Below are 21333 nucleotides of genomic sequence, written 5' to 3' on the forward strand. Positions count from 1 at the left end.
TTAGTTTTATGGGAGCGATATCTATAATAAACTACCAATCAGAGGTAACTCTGTCCAATAAGAGATGGGAGAATAGATAGACCATCTAGAATTCGCTTTCACCCACTTCAAAAGGTTTCATTGACGGAAAGTACGTAACTGCAGCCGTGCACCATTTGAACATGTCCATTGCCCAAGTCATTTTCAAAAGCACTATTTTTCAAGATTTGCAAAATCACCCACAGTGCCATATATACGACAAATTTATTGCCCAAAATTGATAAATATAATGTATATATGGTTGCTTGTTGGCTTATTCAAATAGGAAAATGCGATATTCTAGATAAGATACCATTAAAAAAACTCCCGCAGTTGTCAATATGACGCACCCGTACATAAAAAATGAAAATGGTGAAAATCCATGATGTCGGTCGTGCTGAAATCCGACTCAATTTTGAATCTCAATCTTCTCAATAAAGGACTTGCTATCCAATCCCTTGCTGTAGAAGTTGTCGAAGAACTCTTGCGCGGTGAAGTCGCGGTAAATGGCTGGCCTCTCCGGCGACAGCAGCTCGGGCAAAGGGCCGTAGTGGCCGGAACCTTTCCACTTGCTAAGGTTGAAGAACATGACTATGGAGATCCTGGGTTCCTTCTCCGAGTTGGCCACCACGCGATGCTGCACGCTTTTGTAGTCGCCGTTCGACACTATCTGCCAGCCATTGTCACCAAAGTCCCAATTGGCAACCCCAAAAGTCAAAAAAACGAATACTATATGATATTCAGATCTGTCTACGTACATACTAGTCACGATCTAAAGCTTGCAACCGTGAAGGAAAAACTCCAATATACGATATTCAGATCCATCATTTCTATTAGGGATACATGTTATTAGAAGCATAGGAAGATGGAAATACTCTGAGACTCAACATTGAAAAGCGAATTCTTCAGATCACGGCTCGTGTATCGAAAAAGTTACTTTGAGAATACCTGGAATTTTTTTTTTTGGATATGCTACCTGTGAAAACTTTGGAAAGATTTGCTTTTCTTCGAAGAAATTAATCAAGAACAGGCATAGAGAAACGTTTGAAGGCAGATCCTCTCACCTGGAGAAAATCACCGACGTTGATGATCAACCCTCCATGCACGGGGCTCACCTCCACCCACTCGCCGTCGTGCTTCACCTGCAATCCCTTGATCCCGTTCTGCAGCAGCACCGTCACGATCCCGGGATCGGTGTGCGCCGTGATCCCGACCGTCCGGTCCGGCTCGGGGCAGTACGGATAACAGTGCCCCACGAAAGCCCTAGACTCCGAAAAGGTCAGCTCCTTGAACCTCCCTCTCTCCAGCCCCAGCCCTTCGCTCAGCAACTCCATCACCTTCTCCGCCACCCCCCTCGCGTGGCCGTCCCACGCCGCCACCTCCCAGCGGCACGCCTCTGGAAGCTCCTCTGGCGGCAGCGGCTCCGGCCCCATCCACGCTTGCAGCGAGTCGTGCCAGCTAGCCGCCTCCGCCCGGTACAGGTCGTTGTTGCTCGCGTACATCACGCCCCGCCCTTCCTCACGCTTGTAGTACTTGGCCTTGACGTCGCGCGGCTGGTCATGGAAGGCCCTCACGGCACGGATCGTTTCGTCGAGGACGGAGACCGGCACGCCGTGGTTGACCACTTGAAAGAAGCCCCAAGTTTTGGCGGCTTCTTTGACTTGGTCGACGATCGTGCGGCGGCGGTCGGCGGATTCCAGGTCGGCGAGGTCGATGACAGGTAGCGACCTGGCGGTCTTGGAGGTGAGTTTGAGGTCGGAGAGAGTGTGGGGAGGGTGGATGAAGAATTCGGGTATGGAGGTGATGCCGGAGTCCGAGAGGCCTTTCACGCCCATTTTCGACTCGTCGAACTCCTTCACCGCCTTCATGCGGTCGTAGCTCGGCGGAGTTGCGTCGGCTGCTGTGGCCATATTCAATCTTCTGTTGTGAGGTGGAGACACGAAGTATGAATTGTAATCGGAGATTCGCAGGTGAGGTCTTGTTACTGTTAAGGCGTTACGTTAATAAATATATGAGTGAGGCCCCGCCACCATATGACGAAGACTTCCGATGTGGTAACTCAGACAGTAAAACCCCCATAATCTATCTTCAACCTCGTATGGATCTACCGGATCCCAATATAATTTTTACTGAATTTAATTATATAATTACTCTTCAAGTATCAAAAAGGAGTTGATAATATGGGTTCGACTAAGCCACAAGGTGCAAGCTACGTGTCCTCGGCTCCCCCAACGAGTTGATTGAGTGATCATTTTTGTTCCAAATCTATTTCTTAGCTAAAAATTTATCTCGAAAATAGAAAAATAAAATTATATTATCAAACGAAATTCTGTTCCAAACCTATTCCCGAGAACAAAAAAAATAGAAAAACAGGAAAATATAATGGTTATCATTCGCGCCTTTAATGGCTCTTGGACAACAAAGTAAATCGGTCTGTTTGATGTTACACTAGAAGAAAAAATGATCGATGTTATCACTATATAAAGGATTAGACGCCATTTGGCTCTGTAGAGGGTATAGCTGCCGCTTCCCAAGACGCATATCGCGCTTGTTGTGACATATTGCTATCTATCAACTGATATCTGTCACAATTTGGTCACCACCTGTTGGCCCTAACTTGACGGAACGAGTAAAATAACCTATAAATAGTCACTTGAGTGCGAATGATAACAATTATGTTATTGGAATATATTTCTTATCAGAAATATATTTTTCTATTTTTATTCCCCGGACGAGTTCTTGAACAAATATACGGGTTTGATAACAATATAAAATTTCTCTTTCCAGAATAGAAATTCGTTTAATAGGCTTTCTTAAATATCTCCCTCTCAAGCTCTTTTTCGGTTGGCGGCGACCGGTGGGGGGGCGGCGGCCGCGTGCGGCGGGAGGCGAGGGCGAACGATGAGAAGAGTTTTTATTAATCTTTTTTGTCCTAGAAACATAAAAGTAGAAAATTTTTACTTCTCATTTCTATTCCAAGCCTATTTTTGGACTAAAATTTTATTCAGAAAATTGAAAAATAAAATTGCGTTACCAAACGGATTTTTCTTTCAAATCTGTTCACGGGAACAGAAAAATAGATCTAGCTAGAAATAGAATGGTTATTATGCGCGCCCTTGAAAGCTGGAAAAACAAAACCAAAAAATCATTCTCTCTCTTAAGCTTAATACATTGCCATTTTGTTTTTGGTCAATGGTTAATACCACGAAAAACCCCAAACTAGTACACCCGTGATAAATTTATCAAAAACTAATTTTTTAACCACCAAAAACCTCAAATCAGTACATTTGTGATAAATTTACCCTCCATTAGTTTTCGTTAAATTAGATTAATACCACGAAAAATCATAAACCAGTACAGCTATGACAAGCAAATAATAAAATCCCAAACTGGTATACCCATCAATTGCTATGTGTCAACCAACTCAACACTTTGATGGTAAAATTTAACGAAAATTAATGGAGGGTAAATTTGTTATAGGTATACCAGTTTGGGATTTTTTATGATCAAAAAATTAGTCTTGGGTAAATTTATCACGGATATACCAATTTGGGGTTTTTTTATGATATTAACACTTTGGTCAAACATTGCCACATTTTTTTCAGACCAAAAAAAAAACATTGCCATTTTTTCAAACGTACTAACTTAAGCATTCAAGGGTCTGTTTAGACCTCAAATCTGAATGCCTTTACCCGTTTTGTGTGCGTAGGTCACTGTTGTACTGATGAAGAATGTAAGAGAGTGAGGGGAAAATTGTCCAAAAAGCCCTAAATTATCGCATTTTGCCAATTTAGTCATAAACTTTTCGACTTTGCCAATTGAGTCCTAAAGCTTTTTACTTCTTGTCAATTGAATCCATTCAGCTAATTTTGATTGGAAACCGCCGACGTGAACACTAGCTGGCCACGTGGCGCTGACCTGGACATTTTTAAATAATATTTTAATAATTTTCTAAAATTTTTAATAGTTTTTTTTCTTCTTTTTTTTTAACTTTTCTCTATTTTTTTTTGGTTTTGGAGTTAGGCCCGACGAGGGTCGCCGGCCAACCTTCGTTGGCTCGAGGCGAGGGCCGCGACGCCCTTGCCGACCAAAGCGAGGGCGCACGAGCCGTGCCACGTAGGATCGCCGGCGTCCACGTCAGCGATTTTTGGCCAAAATTGGCCGGATAGACTTAATTGGTAAATTGTCAAAAGGTTTATGACTTAATTAGCAAAATTGAAAGGTTTAGAACTGACTTGGTAAAAGTGCAATAAGTTTAAGACTTTTTGGACAATTTTTCCATATTTCTATAGAATTTTATACGTTAAATAGTTTTATTATAAAATGTTTGAATTTCTTGTTTTAACTCTTAAAACAATTTACACCTACTTCTTTCGAGATTCTTTGAATTAGTTGTTGTAATTTTCAATGCTTAACTGTGCTAATTCCCACATAAGCTAACTTATTACGGTTGAGCGTAAAAAGAAAGAAAAACAAAAAATAATAATGTAGCATAAATTGATAACAAAAGGAAATCACTAATTTGGACATTTTTCGAATAATAGTCATAACTATTTGCCTAGTTGGGGATGATATTCATAAAACGACCAAAGTTGGGGCTTTAACGGTGCTATCTCACAACTATGCAATCTCAGCTCTTGGGTTGCAACTCTAAATTTTATTTTGAGATTTATAATTGCGAATGTTTATTATGTGTAATTCTGATTTAATGATAGTCAATTATAACAATTTGGCTTTGCATGGATAAGAATCTTGTATCATTCTTTTTTTTTTTGGTAAGGCTGTATCATTCTTTTTTTAGCTATAGAAATCGAAAAATGCAACTTGGAAGTCATACTAAAATATTTTTTTAGGATAATGTCAAGCTAGACTAATAATAAAGATGAAGAAGGGGAAAAAGAGAAGCGAACATCAATTTTGGAATTTTTAGAAGAAAATACTAGAAAACAAGAAAAAAAAAACTCTACATTTTGAAGGGGGTTTCAATTTAAGCGGCCCATAAATTGAAAATTATTACAGGAGAGAACTTAAAGTTCACTTGCTCTTACAATTTAATCCTTTTGTTAGGCGAAAATTATTCAAAAAGTCATAAACTTATTGTACGGTGGCCAATTCTTATGCTTAATATGGTAGTTATTTCACTAAAATTAGATAATTTATCGCTGAAGATTTTATTAAAGAGTGTCTCATAGTACATATTAACTACTAAAATAAGAAAACTATTGTAATTTAAAATTTTTCCTGTCATATATTAGTTGATGCTTTGAGAAGTAATCCTTTTTGATTGAATAGGTTAACATGATTAATGGTACCATCAAACCTTCCAACGATAGGATTACATAGCCCAAAGCACTTCAGGCTTCATATGTAACTTCTCAAATTTAGAAATATCAACCGGGGAATTAATTAGATACGTGTGTGTCAAAGACGCCTCATCCAATGTGCATCATATATCTCAATCATTGGGGGCATGGGATTTAATGAAACCAAAATACCCTGTCGAAACATAAATTAGGAAAAATTCTAAACAAGAGCTTGAAGTGCTATCATTTTTTTAAATAATAGTCTTAAGTGGACTCTATTTTAAATAAGAGCTTGAAGTCAACTTTGTTTCAAATAAGGGCGGCCATGTCAGTCTCAAAGAAGAGCCTGACCTCACCAATTGGTCTAGGGTATTTTCGACCTTTACTCTTTTTTTTTTTCTTTCCTTTTTTTCCTTTTTTTGTTTTTTTCTTTCCAAAAAAAGACAAACTCAAAAAAGAAAAAAAAAGGCTAAAACTTAAAAAAAAACACAAAAAAAAACCCAAGGCCTTTGCTTGTGGCCGCCACCCCAACGTCGGTGGGGTGTCGGCCATGGCCAATGAGGTCACCGGGCGGGGAGGGCTGGGGCTGGCCCTTCCCCTATATTTTAGGATAAAATTATTGATCGGAATATTTAGTCGGCCAACAAGGTCAAGCCCTTATTTAGAATTGCCATGGCCACTTCAAGTCTTTATTTGAGAAAATGAGGACAATTCATGTCTTTCTTTGGAATTTTCGCTATAAATTATTATGCAAATCTTTGAAGATTATGAGAAAAATCATATGTCAAATTACGTGTCGATAAACGAGGCCCTCGAAAGTTTAAGAAATTTTAGATTTGAAAAATCAAAGTACATGAGTTACGAGACTTAAATCAAGCAAAAGGAAAAAAATGTAAGTTATCCGTGTACAATTGTGCATAACCATTATGGAAGTCATTTTCAAAGTGGTCTTTTTCAAGGGTTGCGAGTGCCATTCGTCCGACAAATTTGTTTTGCAACATCTCAGCCGTTGGATTTAAGCAACTTAATGTCAACCGTTGGATGCATAGCAATCCCCATAATCGGATCAATATTTTTGAAAGTCGAATCGTGCAGGACAAATTTGCCATGCGATCACCGTACGATAGAAAGGCTCTAAATAATAGGGAAGATTTAATGGCGACTCTTCACATCATACATATAGTCGCTTGTTGGTTTATTCAAATAGAAAAAAGAGACATTTCAAATCATCAGCGAAACACATACGTGATAAATACCGAAAAGAACTCATGCAATTGATACGATGCACCCGTATAGAACTAGTGAAGACCCATGATGATAGTCGGTCTAAATCCAACTCAATCTTGAATCTTAATCTTCTCAATCAAGGACTTGCTATCGAATCCCTTGCCGTAAAAGTTGTCAAAGAACTCTTGAGTGGTGAAGTCCCGGTAAATGGCCGGCCTCTCCGGCGACAACAGCTCGGGCAAAGGCCCGGAGTGGCCGGACCCTTTCCACTTGCTCAGCTTGAAGAACATGACTATGGAGATTCTGGGTTCCTTCTGCGAGTTGGCCACCACGTGACGCTGCATGCTTTTGTACTCGCCATTGGACACTGGCCCCGTTTGGTTCAGCTTTGGGAATGGGTTTTTGGCCTCGAAAGCCCCTTCCCAAAATATTGAACCGTTTGGTTCAGCTTTCCGAGTCCGAAAAGCCGAAAGCTAGCATTTGTGGAATGCCGAAAGCCGAAAGCTGGTCCGAAAGCCCTTTCCCAAAATGTTGAACCGTTTGGTTCAGCTTTTTGAGTCCGAAAAGCCGAAAGCTAGCATTTGGAATGCCGAAAGCCCAAAGCTGGTCCGGACCAGCTTTGGGCTTTCGGCATTCCACAAATGCTGAAGTCTTTTTTTCTCTTTCCAAATTGCCCTCACTCAAATTTCAATATTCCGATTTTGCCCCTGTTACTGTTCATTTTCTTCACCGCGAGGGTGGCTCGCGAGGGTGGTCGACGAAGGGCCGGTGAGGGCGGATTTGGCCAGCGAAGGGCCGGCGAGGGGCCGGCAGGCGAAGGCCACCTGGGATCGAGCGACTGCCCAGGCGCCGTCGCCTGGGTCGCGCGACCTCAAGCGAAGGCGCCTGGGCGGTCGCCCTACCCCAGGTGGCCTTTGCCTGGGTCGAGCGACCTCGCTGGCCCCTCGCCGGCCCTTTGCCGGCTAGATCGGCCCTCGTCGGTCACATTTTGGTGAAGAAGATGAACAATAACAATGGCAAATCAGGAATATTAAAAACAAAAGTTGCTAAAGTCCTTTGCAAAAAAAAATTTGCCAAACACTACTTAGGCCAAAATAGTTTCACAAATTTTTTTTTATCAAATGCCACTTTAATTTTCCTAAATGACTTTCACCTAAAAATATTTGCATTTTTTTAAATAGCATTTAAAAAATCGAGCCAAAAGGGCTCACTATCTGTCCACCATTGTCATCAAAAGTCAAATAAGTAAATAATATTGGACGCCGACTGGCCAACCGACGCTAACATGAAAATTTTTTAAATAATTTTTTATATATTTTTTCTTTTCTCTTCCTTTTTTTTTTTTCTTTCATCCTTTCCCTAGCGAGAGGTTAGGGTTAGCAAGGTTGACCCTGCCGGCCACTGGCGAGGATGAGGTCGAGCTCGCCCTCGCTAGATCTAGGCAAGGTTAAGCTTGCCCTCGCCGTGGCTGGGCAAGAGCTAGCTTCGCAGTGGCCCGCGACAACCTCGCCCTCGCCGGACCTAGCCTCTTGCCAGTTTGGTGATCGGCTAGGGGAAGAAGGAAAGAAAAAAAAAAGAAGGAAAAAGAAAGGAAAAAAACTAAACAAATTCGAAAAAAATAAAAAATATTTATAAAAATTGCCACGTCAGTGCCGGTCGGCTGGCCAAAATTGGCCGAATGGACTAAATTGGCCTAAATACAAAAAATTTAGGACTAAATTGGTCAAAAAAAAATATTTAGGACTGAATTGATACGATTGCAATAAATTTAGGACTGTTTTGGTAATTTTCTCGTATCCCAATCCATCGTTCCCACGTGTACGGTGTGCCCTGCCCAAAATCCCCTGCCTTTTCCACGAGTGGCTCAATCCACGCGTGCCTCTCCATTCCTCAAACTAAAAAACAAATAAAAAAGAGAAAGCAAATCAAATCTCACCATACTGTACAAAAGGGCAATACATTTTCCCAAAAAAAAAAGATTTCATTTATTTATTCAAAATGAAAAAAAGAAGAAGAAGAAAGAAAGCTAAAAGCCTCCACGCACATCACACTCTCTCCCACTGAAATGAAAATATTCTGGCCAGATTATCTTTTCAAAAGTAGCGCTCCCAAATATTGAGAGAGGATTGTGACACGTGACAAATATAACCGATGAGGATTTGAACCGTTACACTGAACATATTCAAGCACCCAATAGAAATCTAACTAATAGTTTTCTAGAGTAATTTATGAGTCGGTACGAATATCTCTACCATTTATTTTCATGACGCTCCCTTGGCTGAGGAGACACATAATTTATTATTTCTCTTCCTTCTTACTCTTCAAATTCTAATTATCTTGAACAACAATTATTGCTGAAGAATTCTATTGAAAAGTGTCGGGTGGTGCACATTAACTAATCAAATATGGAAATCACTGTAACTTTAAATATTTCTAAGTCATATTGGGAGTTAAAATATTTTGTGTGGAATAGGTTAACATGATTAGTGGTACCATAAAAATTTTCAACAGTAAGTTTAACATAGCCCAAGGCACTTCAGGCCGCATATATAAGTTCTCACATTTAAAAATAGGGATAAGTGCATTGGAAGTCCTAAAACTTATCACGAAAATACAATTGAATCCGAAAATTTTCAAGAAATACAATCAAGTCCTAAAATATATCACGAAAGTATAATTAAGTCCTAATACTCCATGTTTTGATTAAATTATTTTTCATTGAGCAGGTTAACACGATTAACGGTACCATAAAACCTTCCAACGATAGGTTTGCATAGCCCAAGGCAATTCAAGCTTCGTACGTAAGTTCTCATATCTAGAAATATCAACTGGGGAGTTATTAGCTAGGAGAGGGTAATGCCTCCATACGACGACTCACTCAAAAATACCTTCTTGTGTGGTGAGACGTGCGTGTGTCCAAACTTTCAGATATCTCAATCATTAAGCGTCTATTTATTTGAACTTAAATTATTATTTAAATTTCGAAAAATTATGGAAAAAGCATACATAGAATTAAGTGTCGATATTTGAGTGTCCTGGAAATTTCAGATTTGAAAAAGGCAAAGCACGATGAGGCACGAAATCTAAACCAAGCAAAACCAAAAAGCAAAGGTCGATCAAGAGAGACTAAAGTGGCAGTGCTAAATTAGCGAAATCCAGTAGTTTAGAACAAGAGGTTGAGAAACCTCGTGATGCATCTACTCTTATCCATGTCCCATGCCGGCGCACACCTCCATCCACAAGAAGAAGTTTTATTATCTGTGCGGACGCAAGCGCATTCAATTTGGGATCTTGATCTTTTCGATCATGGACTTGCTCTCGAAGCCCTTGCTGAGGAAGTTTTGGAGGAACCCCTGCTTGGTGAAGTCCCTGTAAATGGCGGGTCTCTCAGGACTCAGCAACTCGGGCAATGGTCCACAGTAATTGCTCGATCCGCTCCGCCACTTCGCCAGGTTGAAGAACATGACGATTGAGATTCTTGGCTCTTTGGCCGAGTTCGCGGCCACGTAGTGCTCTACGCTTTGGTACTCCCCATTCGACACAATCTGTCAAGTGAACAAAGCAAAACGCACTGGTTTCAGTAGGCAAGATTGATGTTTACTCACCAAACTGGAGATATAAGAAAAGGAAGAACAAAAACCGAAAGAGCAGTGCACCTGGAGGAAATCACCAACGTTGACGATCAGCCCTCCACGCACGGGGCTCACCTCCACCCACTCGCCGCCGTGCTTCACTCTCAAACCTTTCACCTGGTTCTGCACCAGCACCGTCAAGAACGTTGAGTCGCTATGCGGCGTCAGCCCCACAGTCCGCTCTGGCTCCGGGCACGGCGGTTAACATGTCCCCACGAACAGCCTCTTCTCCGAGAACGTCAGTTCCTTGAACCTCCCTCCCTCCAGCCCCAAGCCCTCGCCCAGAAGTTCCATCACATTCTCCACCACCTCCTTCGCGTGGTGGTCCCACGCCACCACCTCCCCCCGGCATACCTCCGGTATCTCCTCCGCCTCCAGTGGATCCGGTCCCATCCACACTTGCAGCGCGTCATGCCACGTCGCAGTCTTCGACCGGTACAGGTCGTGGTTGCTCAAGTACATGACTCCACGCCAATCCTGACGCCTGTAGTACTTGGACTTCTCCTCCTGCGACTGCTCGTGGAAGGCCTTGATGGCCTCTAGGGTTTCGTCGATTGCTGAGACGGGTACACCGTGGTTGATGAGCTGGAAGAAGCCCCAAGTTCGGGCCGCTTCCTTGATTTGAGCGATGATCGCGGGCCGACGGTCGGTGGAGTTTAGGCCGGAGAGGTCGATGACGGGGATCGAGAAGGTGGCCGCGTTTGAGGAAGGCTTGAGCTCGGAGAGAGTGTCTGGAGAGTGGACGAAGAATTCGAGTATGGAGGTGATGCCTGAGTCAGAGAGGCCCTTGACGCCTGATTTGGACTAGTCGAACTCCTTCACCGCCTTCATTCGGTCGTAGACCGGGGCAGTCGTGTCAGTGGTGGCGGCCGCCATTGACGTCGAGCTTTTATGATCGGCTTGATGAGATGTGCTTGTAACTCTAATATTTTTGCTTTACTCCATGAAGACATAAGCGTGCAAGGACTTTATACCGTGTTGCGCGGTTGGTCAAATTGAAAAGAGAAATGTAAATCCTATTATTTAATTGAAAACGTTCACTTGTGAATATAATTTCTTTGTTAGCGCACGTCATGTTACATGTGATATAATATCGGAAGTATCGGTGCACATGTAGGTCACGGGACGGGAGGTTCATCAAGCACAACCAGATTATTGGCCTACAGAGTCCAGACCCTTTTTATAACTAGGATTCACTTCTACATCTTGAAATAATTTAAAGGGATAATGACACAAATAATACCTGAACTTTGATCTAATGTGTAGTGTGATTTTTAAAATTTTAATTTGTTCAATGCGGTGAAAATATTCAACGTTGTACTTACATTAATTTAAGTTCAGGGACAACTGTTTAAGTGCCGCAATCACAATCTCAAGTGTCGGCCCATGATACGTAAAAGTCATGTACCACCTGATTACATGCATTTGGCTCCTTAAATGATCTCCATATCTAAACCAAATGATGAAAACAAAAAGAAGTTGCTATCAAATTACCATAATCCTGTGGATTATTGACATCATCTCATGTCACCATGTAGCACAAGGAGCAATGCTTTACAAGTAACACCTGTCTCGATGCACTTTTAGCATGAGATGAGCGTCCAAAAATGACGAAGTAGAGAGGGCAAGAAGTTTTGCGTAGATTTCTTTTATTTCCTTTTCATATGGAAGCTTACTAAAGGATGAATGGCTGTTGGTTGTACATACTTGCGTGCACCTAAATCTCGTAATCTCACTTGATCTTAGCTATTAGATTACGTGAGCCGCACTCAATACAATGGTCAAGCGGGCTCAAATACTCTAAAAGGACGTGAGAACTGCCCCCACAGGAAAATTATTATGAGACCATGGAAAAATATAAGCAAGATAGACCGACTTTATCTTAGAAAGTTTGGATCTCTCCACGACTAAGTTGTCGCGAAAAGTATTTACATACTAGACTTTAGTGGCAAATCGAGAACAATAATAGAGCTACCGACCAGCACTAAGATAATATATATATATATATAGAGAGAGAGAGAGAGAGAGAGAGAGAGAGAGAGAGAGAGAGAAAAGTATTCACAAAGAAAAAGGAATGGATTCCGACGGCGTTTCAGAAGTAGGCAGTGGGGTATATCGAGGGGAAGAAGGCATCTCTCACTCACCTCCCACCAGAGGCTCTCTTATCAAGCCCCCCTTCAAGACCATCCTTCCGACACGCCACCGCTTAAAGCGCAAATAATTCACATTTGCACCGAGCATCTCACCAAATCTATGAATTAGTGAGGTATTGTATGTCCCAAATTTACTTACCTTAGGTCCGTTTGGTTCACGAAATATGAATGATGTGAAAAATATTTTTTAAAAAATGATTACTTGTATGACTCGAAATAATTAGCTGTTTCGCCAGATACGATCCTCGGCGAAATATCTTTCACCGAACGTTAGATCCTTGGCTTTTTGTATGAATCGAGTTCTTTGATAATTTCGGACAGGAAACAATTGGTATGTCTATTCTACGAACTAGACTAAACAACAAGGAATGCAAGTCAAGTAAATTGACAAGATAAATTGCCAAAAGAATTGTAAAGTGTACTTGATCGTGGATCCTTTACAATTGATTTGCCTTGGCCTTTTATAGGCTCATACATAAGATAATTGTCAAAAGCGTTTATAGCTCAAATTCCAACTCTATCTGGGATTCTAAGTCTTGACTTCATTTGCTGATAATTGTGCAATCTTATCCATTAGCGGCTATTGACTAGCTCAGTCTCTACTTTGCCCTTTTTTGATCGAGTTTACAATCGGCTAGCTTTGTCGATTTTCAATCGTTATCAATTCTTCTTAATGATAGTTGCCCATCTTTGCCATCGATCAATTGCAATAGTCTGACGCCGACTTGTCGACAATACATTGTGTATTTTCTCTGAATTATGATTCTGATAATTTTGGGTGTCAATATATGCGATCTTTTGAAATATTTTAAATCTATTAAATGCATCATTATGCCAGGGTTTATCTTTGGGATTTTGAACAAAACGTAGGTTGGAACTACTCTATTACTCTGACAATTGTTTCCTCTTCCCCGTTTTGATTGGACACGTAGCTTTGATCGGCATGACTTTTCTGTCACCCTGATTTTCTGTCAGTCTGTAAAACTGTGCGTTGGGATTCACGAGAAAATATTGCGTGAGTGGAATACTCCACGTCAGCAATACACAACTCCATTGGCTGCGTGACACGTGGCAAGCGGGCCCACAAATCAGATTTATTTAAAAATCTGACTCTTTCCCTTCTTTCTTCCGTCCTCCGTTAGCCCTCCGTCATCTCGCCTCCTCTGCTGTTCAAATATACGCTTTTCCCCCGGTTTCTCTCTCCCTCGCTCGTCCCGCTCAAAATTCCTTCCGCTCGCGACCTCCTCTTCCGTCCTCCGCGACTTTGCCTCCTTTGATCGTGAACCCGCCGCGCTCGCCGGTTGCCTCCGCCTTCCCTTCCAGAAAAGCCATCTGCTCTCTCTCTCTCTCCTCCGCGAAGCGCCGCTCTTTTTGTGAACCGCGCCTCCGCCCTCTGCCGCTTGCCTTCGCCGTCGCCTCCCGGAGCCCGTCGGTGGCTCAGATCCCGACCACGCGGCCGCCTCCGCCTACGTCGTCGCCTCCGAAGCCCCCATTGGCGATTCGTCCTCTGCCCTCTCTCTCTGTCCCAAGAAATGGCACCGCTTGGCTCTCTGTGACGAACCACGCCTCCGCCGTTGCCTCTCGAAGCCCCTTTGGCGATCTCGGGCTCCGACTCGGCCTCTGCGTTGCCTCCGAAGCCCCATTCTCAGGTTAGGGTTTTATATGACTTGAACTTATTCTCGTCGTTTTTGCCCTAATTTTGAAGATCGTCCTCTGCCCCTCTCTCTCTGTCCAGAGAAATGGCTCTGCTCGGCTCTCGAAGCTGGCGCTGGTGGTGGTGATGGTGGGGTTGAGGTGTGCAAGTGTGACAATCGCGGCGCGGGCCGAATCTCCATGCCCGCCAACAAGTCGAAGTACACATGAGTTCGATCGACGCATACCGTGAGCTTTCTAGTTCGTTTGAGTGTGTGCTGCTTCGTGGAGTTTCTTGAATCAAGAGCGTATTCACAGGAGAATTTGATTGATTGCGTGAAAGTGCAAAAGAAGCAATTTGGCAATGAATTTCTCAGCTGTTATGCTAATATTATCCTCTCATCTTCTTTATAGCCACAATTATGAAATGTTATATTCTTGCATTGTGATCTTGATTGCTACTTCGACCTTGTTTCAACTTGCGGCCCTTGATCCTCTCAAATATATAGTCCGGTTACTAAAATGTTTGGCATCTTTGGAAATGCCTTGTTTGGCAACTTGAGCTGTATGCATAGTAAGATCATTCCAAATGTATGGATACTGGCAATATAAATGAAACTATTAACTGTTGGTTTTCGTTCTATTGTCTTGCAGGTAGGTTCGAGGGTTGAACATCCTCAAGAGCTAATAAATAGCATACAGGTTGGTGATGCACTTCCCTTTGCTAGTGTAAATTTATGGAAGTTCTCTTGATTTTCTGGGACTAGATCAATCGTGGTTTATATGAAGCCCTTGGTAAAGACAGAAATAATAGGGGTTGGCTTCTTTTCTTCCTTATCTCTCGGGTAGAATTAAGAGTTGACTATGGTTTCAAATCGAGCAGTATGATGGATCATCTAGGGACAAACGTATCTTTTGTTTCTGTAAATTCTTCTAGGTTTCTCTAGCGCTAATTGGAGCTGGTGGTGTCTTCTTATTCTCTACATTTTAACAGTTTAATTTGCTAGCAGCACTCACTTTATTTCTTCTTGAGCTACTAACCAGTTCCAATCATAAATTCATTACAGGTAATTTCAAAATTATGCAAGTAGCCAATCGTTGTTTATATTCCAGAGCATGAGGTGAGTTTGTTTTCTCAACTTACATGGTCTTTAACATTTGTTGGATGGTAGAGCAGATTGAATTTAGAAACCATTTATCGCAAAAAAAATTCCTGAAACCGAGCAATTGTATTTCCAAATTCTCCTTTTAATTGGAGATTGCAATATATAATAGTGTCATGGAAGTAAGTACTTATCAGCTTAAGTTGGTACTCTAATTTGTCATGGAAGTAATATAATGGTTTAGATAGGAACAGCAAAATCTAGACTGCTTGTACTGATCTCATTGACATTGAAAAGTGACTAATTCTGCCATTTTCAGCTGCTGAAAGTTATTATGGATAAATAACTCAAGCATATTCCTTGGTCCTTGGAGAGGACTTGGAATTGGTTTCCTAATAAAAGTGGAAAAAGGATTATAAAAACAATCAGCTCCCATTATGGTAATTTCTAATAGTTTCATACTGTACCACCAATCAATCACTCTGTTGTGACTAGATCAGTCGTGGTTAGGGTAAATTTATGGAAGTTCTCTTGATTTTCTAGGATTATGATATCCTAATACCATTGAAAATGGGAAAAAATCTCCTGTCACCCTTTATATTTGTTAGAAGGGATAACTGCATCACAAATGAGCTTTTTTTACACAATGTCGAGTCAGCTCTTTAGTTTTGATAGTTCAATTAGGTTATCGATGAAGTTAAAAGTTTCCAATTGAGGTTCTCTAGGTAAATCCACGAGAGACTCTTAAAAAAAACCTGTGTTTTTTTGCTTGGGAAAAAATATCCTATCATGCCTAGAGCAGAATGGTATCCGCATGTCCTCTTCTCTCATTCTGTCTTCCCTTTCTTTGTTCTCCAAGCAATGTTATGGAATCAGTTACCTCTCAAAATTTGTTAGGCCAGCCATCCCTCCACTTTCCACATCTGCTTCCCTGAAATTGGTCCATTTGCCACTGTCATTTTCCAGCCCATGCTATGGTGCTGCTAAACCTTTGACTTCAGCAGGGGATGTTTAGGCTTGGGCTGGAGTTATTGGGAAGAATGAGGAATGGAGTTTGAATCAATAGAAGATTGTGAGATTGGAGGTTTTTCTACTTAAGGAAGAGTTGTTTGTGGGAAGGAGATTCTGACCATAGTGAGTGATAGGGAGATGAAGCAAGATGACCATACCACAAATGGATAGGTGTACAGAAAGTGACAGTGGAGAGATGGGAGAGTAAATCTATGTTCAGGAATCTTTCATCCTTGATTTATGTCTCAGAGATTGCTCAAACGGGAAACTAATTGGAGAAAAATAACACAAAGAGAGAAGAAATGAGGGAGATGGTGCATGCTTCTTGAAGGATGCTCATTTTGGTCTCAGTTGTTAAAAGTAGATCAAATGTGGGATGAATGGGACAAATCTGGGAGGATGGTGCTGTCAATTTGACTATATGTGGTGGCAACAATTTTGAAAATTATAAAGGCTTTGGTATTGAGTGTGGTTAACTGTGTGGAGTTACTAATGCACCACGTTGGTACTTTTGTCACGCCGCACAATGTTAGTATGATTTTTCCATCATATCTAACTTTATGCTGGTGGTAGTAGATTTCATTTTGATTTTTCACAATATTCATAGGAGTAAATTGTATTCCTTGCATAATTTAGTATTTCTAGTGAAATAATTCTTTTTCTCAAGGTTATCATGGGGTTGATTTTATACTTTCTAGTACTCAAAATTGGCATTGGAAGTCCATGGTGGAGGTGGAAAAGTACTAGTGGCAGATTACAAGATTGCCAAGCATGTCAGGGGTGAGGATGTTGATTCTTCCCCAAGTTTAGGGACAAACCGTGCTTGCTACTTCTTCTGCATGTGTCCTGGCATACAGGTAATAGACATCTTATTTTGTTGAAAGGATGGTCGGTTTGTTTCGTCTTCACGGAAGTGGTTTTTTGTCTCATTTGGAGTTAATGTGATATGTGAATGTTAGGGATTTTGGAATGACAACAATGTCCGTAAAAGTATAGTTGATCCTGAAAATTGTGTATAGAATGTGGCATTCTGTGGTACACATGGTGATTGATTTGCTGGTTTTTTAATAGCTTGTCTGGATACTTCATTTAGACACAATGGATTAATGCACAAGATATGAACTTTCTTTGAATCTTTTTTCTCTAGACATAAAACTATCTAACCAATGAGGGAAAGACATAAGTCCATGATACCCATTGAGATGATTTTTTCTGTTTGGCAGTAAGTAAGAGACAAAACCCAATAACGGTTAAACCCCATTGAGATGATTTTTCCCATTCGTTATTGATGATGATGTGGAGTTTAGTAATTACATTGGGTCCCTAAATAAATCTCTGCTTGTATATTCTACTGATTGTGTTTGATTGTGCTCTAAAAATGTTTGTGTGAGTGATTGTGTTCTAAAAATGTTTGTTTTGTATTTCATTAGGAGGGAATTTTATAGTCTCTCATCACCTCAGTTATTTTGCACTTGTAAAGATATCAAATGGCTGACTTTGAGGTAATTCTTTACTCATAAAACATAATTTGCTTTCTTAAGTAAAGGATGAGATGTTATTTTTCTTGAGTTATTTTTTGTTCATTTGGTTGCAGCATGAAACTTCCCATCTTGCACATGTGATGCGTGATATGGAAAAAGATTTTGAGTTTGTAATAGGGATGGTTTTCTCAAATGAACTTGAAGCATATCATAAGTATGTGGCTTATGCAATCGGCAAAGGATTTGGAGTGAGAAAGGGTAATACTGTTAAAAATAGAAAAGGGGAAATAACCCGGCGTACTTTTTTGTGTAATTGTGAGGGGCATTCAGTTGGGTCATTTGATCAAGAAAAGAAATATGAGAGATTTGAAGTTAGATGTGGGTGTCTTGCTCATATCAAATTTAAGGTTGATGATGGTGTCTATGAAGTTATGGACTATGTTTCTGAGCATAATCATGCATTTGTACCGGAAGATCAAAAGCATTTGATTAGATGTGGAAGAATGATATCTGACACGTGCAAGGGTGTTTTGGTTGACATGATTAAAGCGGGCATTGGGGGGACTTCAGCATATAAGTTTTTAGCAAACGAAGCCGGAGGAAGCAAAAACTTAGGTTTGATCCTGCGTGATTGTCAAAATTTTTTGCAAACAGAAAGATCCAAGTTTATTAGTGGCGGAGATTGTCAAAGTCTTTTGAACCATTTTCATTGCATGCAAATGCACAACCCAATGTTTTTCTATGCTATTCAAGTAGATCAGGATGGTAGATTGACCAATTTATTTTGGAGAGATAGTTTATCCAAATTTGATTACGACTGTTTTGGTGATGTGCCAGTGTTTGATACCACATACCGTACCAACAAATATAACATGATATGTGCACCTTTTGTTGGGGTTAATCACCATTGGAAGAATACTCTGTTTGGTTGTGCATTTTTGTTGGACGAGACTGCAGAATCATTTATTTGGTTATTTGAGGTGTTTTTGAAGTCTATGGGAAATAAGGCTCCGAAAACCATATTCACTGATCAAGACCAAGCCATGGCAAAAGCCATTAGAATGGTGTTTCCGAATACACATCACCGTTTATGCACGTGGCACATTGGGAAAAATGCCAATCAAAACATTCCGCATCTTTACCATAAGCCGGGTTTTAAGGATAAATATTTCTTAGCACTTATATATAGATGCAAATCAGAGGATGAATTTGAAGCTACATGGAGGGAAATGGAAGAGGTGTGGGGTACTTATATTTATTACTTTGTAATGTAGAGTTGGTTGTCCAAGCGACACCTAATGAAGCTCATTTCCCAGACTGTTCGAGTAATTCAAATCAATTTCAAAGTGTCTTTTATCCTAGCAACATTGGTGGTCCTACTGTAAATCTAAATTTTCATAATCAGGTATATTGCTCTTTGTCCTCAATTTGTATTTATGTTTTACTGATTGGTCATTTTTTTATATGAATGCAGCAGCCACCATTCATCATGCCGTCGAGGATTATGAGTGGATTTTGCGCGGTCCCTAATCAGGTATTTAATAGTTTGGTGATCAATTAGTTTGTTTGTATGTTATTCAAGTTACTGTGCCTCTTTACGCTAATGAGGTAATTTATTTGATGTAGATGCAATCACCGTACGTCATGCCGCCAAGGAGTGGATTTTCCCCATTCACTAGTCAAGTACTTATTATGAAATCATTTTAGAATCTAGTCTTATTTGAACTTTTTATTACTATTGTAATATTTATTAATGATTTCTTCTGGATAGATGTTGGAGTACCATAATCAATCCCATGGAACCATTTTGAGCCAGGTACAACTTGCCTTTTGTTGATGCGGGATTACTTGAAACATATTGATCTAGGCATATTGTTTAGTAAAATGTAAATATATTTGTTATTCTCTTATACAGGGGTCATCAAACTCTTTTCAGCATCCTGGGATGAATGAATCCGAATCCCCTTTTGAAAGCATAGACAATGCACAGTCGCAACATAAATAGTCGGGAGGAACCCTCGTAATAAATCCCTTCACTGAATAAAATATTTTTTGCGTCCTTCTCTGATATGATAACTATTGTAGTATGAGTTCAGTGTGACTTGGGATTTGCATATGTGCCTTTTATATGAAAAGATCTTCCTTTGTATTTCCTTGGCTGTTACTTGGAAGAAATATTTTTATATTTCCAATTTTGTTAGTTGGGCTTCAAATCCAGCAGGAACCAAGTTCGATATTCATTTGACGTGCTGTAGTGATTAACTGGGAGCATTGTTTCAATACACATTAGAAAAGGATTGTTAGAGTAGTAAAGATTTAGTTTTATGTAAGTTATGATCTTATCAAACTTACCGAGAGCTTCGCCCATATGCAGAGATTCATTCTTCTTCTGAGTATTCACTATGTTCTTTCATTTTTTGCAGTTATGGGTATTCTAAAGAAAGATTTTTTGGGCTCTGATATCCGTTGTTGGCATTTTTTTGTCTTCAATCTGGTGCTACAATTAATGGAATTCAAAGCTTGTGGATTGCACACGTAATCTTCTTTTTTTGTCTTATCCTTTATCATTCTTCTCAAGTTTTAGCCAGTTCATAAAATGGGCAAAGTTGTTCTTGATATATAAGGTCATTGCCTTCTTAAGCCTTCAGAAAATATCCAATATGTAGCCTTGGTGATCAGAGGCTCATTTATGATTGAAGGTATTTCGACTTACCATTTGTTTTGGGCTACTACTTATAATGAAATCATTGGTATTTTGACTTACCATTTGGTGATTGGAGGCTCATTCATCTATAATATTTGTTCAGTGATGTGCAGATGAAGAATGATCAGCTATCAACTAATATGAAGTATTAGTGTCAAGTTTCAAGAATGATATAAAGGAACAAGTTCGTATGGCATCGTCTCACAATTTAGTATTTGGGTCCAGAATGCATCAACTCATGCATTTATTGAACATGAATGAAGTTTTGTTTCAAGCTAGCAAAATTACAAGCTCTATTATACTAGACTAAAAATGTATCATAGATGGATTCTAAATTGATTCCCTTGTCTAAATTGAACAGGGACCTGATGAGAAGCCAGCACCACCACCACCAGCTATAGCACTTGCAGCCGAGTAAGTATATGCAACAAAATGGGCATATTTCTCTTTATCCACAGTTGGATTTATATGAGAGAATTTTATTTGGCTTTCAGGGTACCAAAGAAGGCAAAGAAGTGAGACCTGTGATCAAGAATGCTGAAGATTACACAAATTTTGGTGTTCCTTTTGTCTTTAGTAACTATGTTATATTATTTTTGACTACTTGTTTCTGTTTATTCTTGAACTTAATGTTTCATATGGTAGAAAGACGAAGTCCGATGATTTTCAAAGTTATATTTAGATCCTTGTCTTTCCAATTATTACCATGGATTTCATTCTTTTAGTGTTGCACTTAATTTGAAAACTTGGGTGTGGCTGTTTTTCTCTGATTCATCCTTAATCACTTCGTTAGATCCATCCGTGCGCATTATCAATTTGCATGAATGAAGTTTCTCTTCTAAAAAAGAGAGAGTGGTAGCATTGAAAACTGGCACACCCATACGTCGTAGAAGGGTGCATTACCTATAGTAGTTACATTTGTCGTGACCAGAGTAAAAAATTATCACAATTCGTGGCGTTTTATGACCATGTGGGGGTTTATCTTGCGTCAGAAAAAGCAAAGCTGATATTGTTTGGCATACTTCAGGTAAAAAGCGTTATGTTGCTTAAAACAGGCAAGCACCGTGTG

General features: G+C 40.2%; 3 protein-coding genes and 1 pseudogene across 3 annotated transcripts; 2 read left to right on the top strand and 2 right to left on the bottom strand.

Moving 5' to 3' along the window:
* Window positions 1-301: 301 nt before the first annotated feature.
* On the bottom strand, window positions 302-1975 carry LOC115671470 (1-aminocyclopropane-1-carboxylate oxidase homolog 4-like). Its single transcript, XM_030593040.2, has 2 exons — window positions 1083-1975; window positions 302-688 (listed from the first exon to the last, which is right to left on the bottom strand). Exons 1-2 carry the CDS (start codon window positions 1926-1928, stop codon window positions 428-430), a joined length of 1107 nt encoding a protein of 368 aa, XP_030448900.1. The 5' UTR covers window positions 1929-1975; the 3' UTR covers window positions 302-427.
* A 7643-nt stretch (window positions 1976-9618) lies between these two features.
* Window positions 9619-11113, bottom strand: LOC115671468 (1-aminocyclopropane-1-carboxylate oxidase homolog 4-like; annotated as a pseudogene).
* Window positions 11114-12254: 1141 nt separating this feature from the next.
* LOC130134954 (proline-rich receptor-like protein kinase PERK14) lies at window positions 12255-14461 on the top strand. The gene is made up of 3 exons (XM_056303011.1): window positions 12255-12309; window positions 13476-13982; window positions 14069-14461. The coding sequence occupies exons 1-3, from the start codon at window positions 12255-12257 to the stop codon at window positions 14194-14196; spliced, it is 690 nt and encodes a 229-aa protein (XP_056158986.1). The 3' UTR covers window positions 14197-14461.
* Window positions 14462-16969: 2508 nt separating this feature from the next.
* LOC130134955 (protein FAR1-RELATED SEQUENCE 5-like) lies at window positions 16970-18834 on the top strand. The gene is made up of 2 exons (XM_056303012.1): window positions 16970-17581; window positions 17674-18834. Exons 1-2 carry the CDS (start codon window positions 17567-17569, stop codon window positions 18832-18834), a joined length of 1176 nt encoding a protein of 391 aa, XP_056158987.1. The 5' UTR covers window positions 16970-17566.
* Window positions 18835-21333: the final 2499 nt, after the last annotated feature.

The sequence above is a fragment of the Syzygium oleosum genome, unplaced genomic scaffold (genome assembly GCF_021117445.2).
Source record: "Syzygium oleosum isolate NSW1041296 unplaced genomic scaffold, Sole_v2.1 Sole_v2.25, whole genome shotgun sequence".
NCBI lineage: Eukaryota > Viridiplantae > Streptophyta > Magnoliopsida > Myrtales > Myrtaceae > Syzygium > Syzygium oleosum.

Excerpts from the sequence above, each read along its gene's own strand:
- LOC130134954 (XM_056303011.1), top strand. The coding sequence starts at position 12,255 with ATGGATTCCGACGGCGTTTCAGAAGTAGGCAGTGGGGTATATCGAGGG. Across the intron at positions 12,310-13,475 it reads GGTATATCGAGGGGAAGAAG|CCCTCCGTCATCTCGCCTCC; the intron begins GCATCTCTCACT and ends GTCCTCCGTTAG. Across the intron at positions 13,983-14,068 it reads CTCCGAAGCCCCATTCTCAG|AGAAATGGCTCTGCTCGGCT; the intron begins GTTAGGGTTTTA and ends CTCTCTGTCCAG.
- LOC115671470 (XM_030593040.2), bottom strand. The coding sequence starts at position 1,928 with ATGGCCACAGCAGCCGACGCAACTCCGCCGAGCTACGACCGCATGAAG. Across the intron at positions 689-1,082 it reads ACGTCGGTGATTTTCTCCAG|ATAGTGTCGAACGGCGACTA; the intron begins GTGAGAGGATCT and ends AATGGCTGGCAG.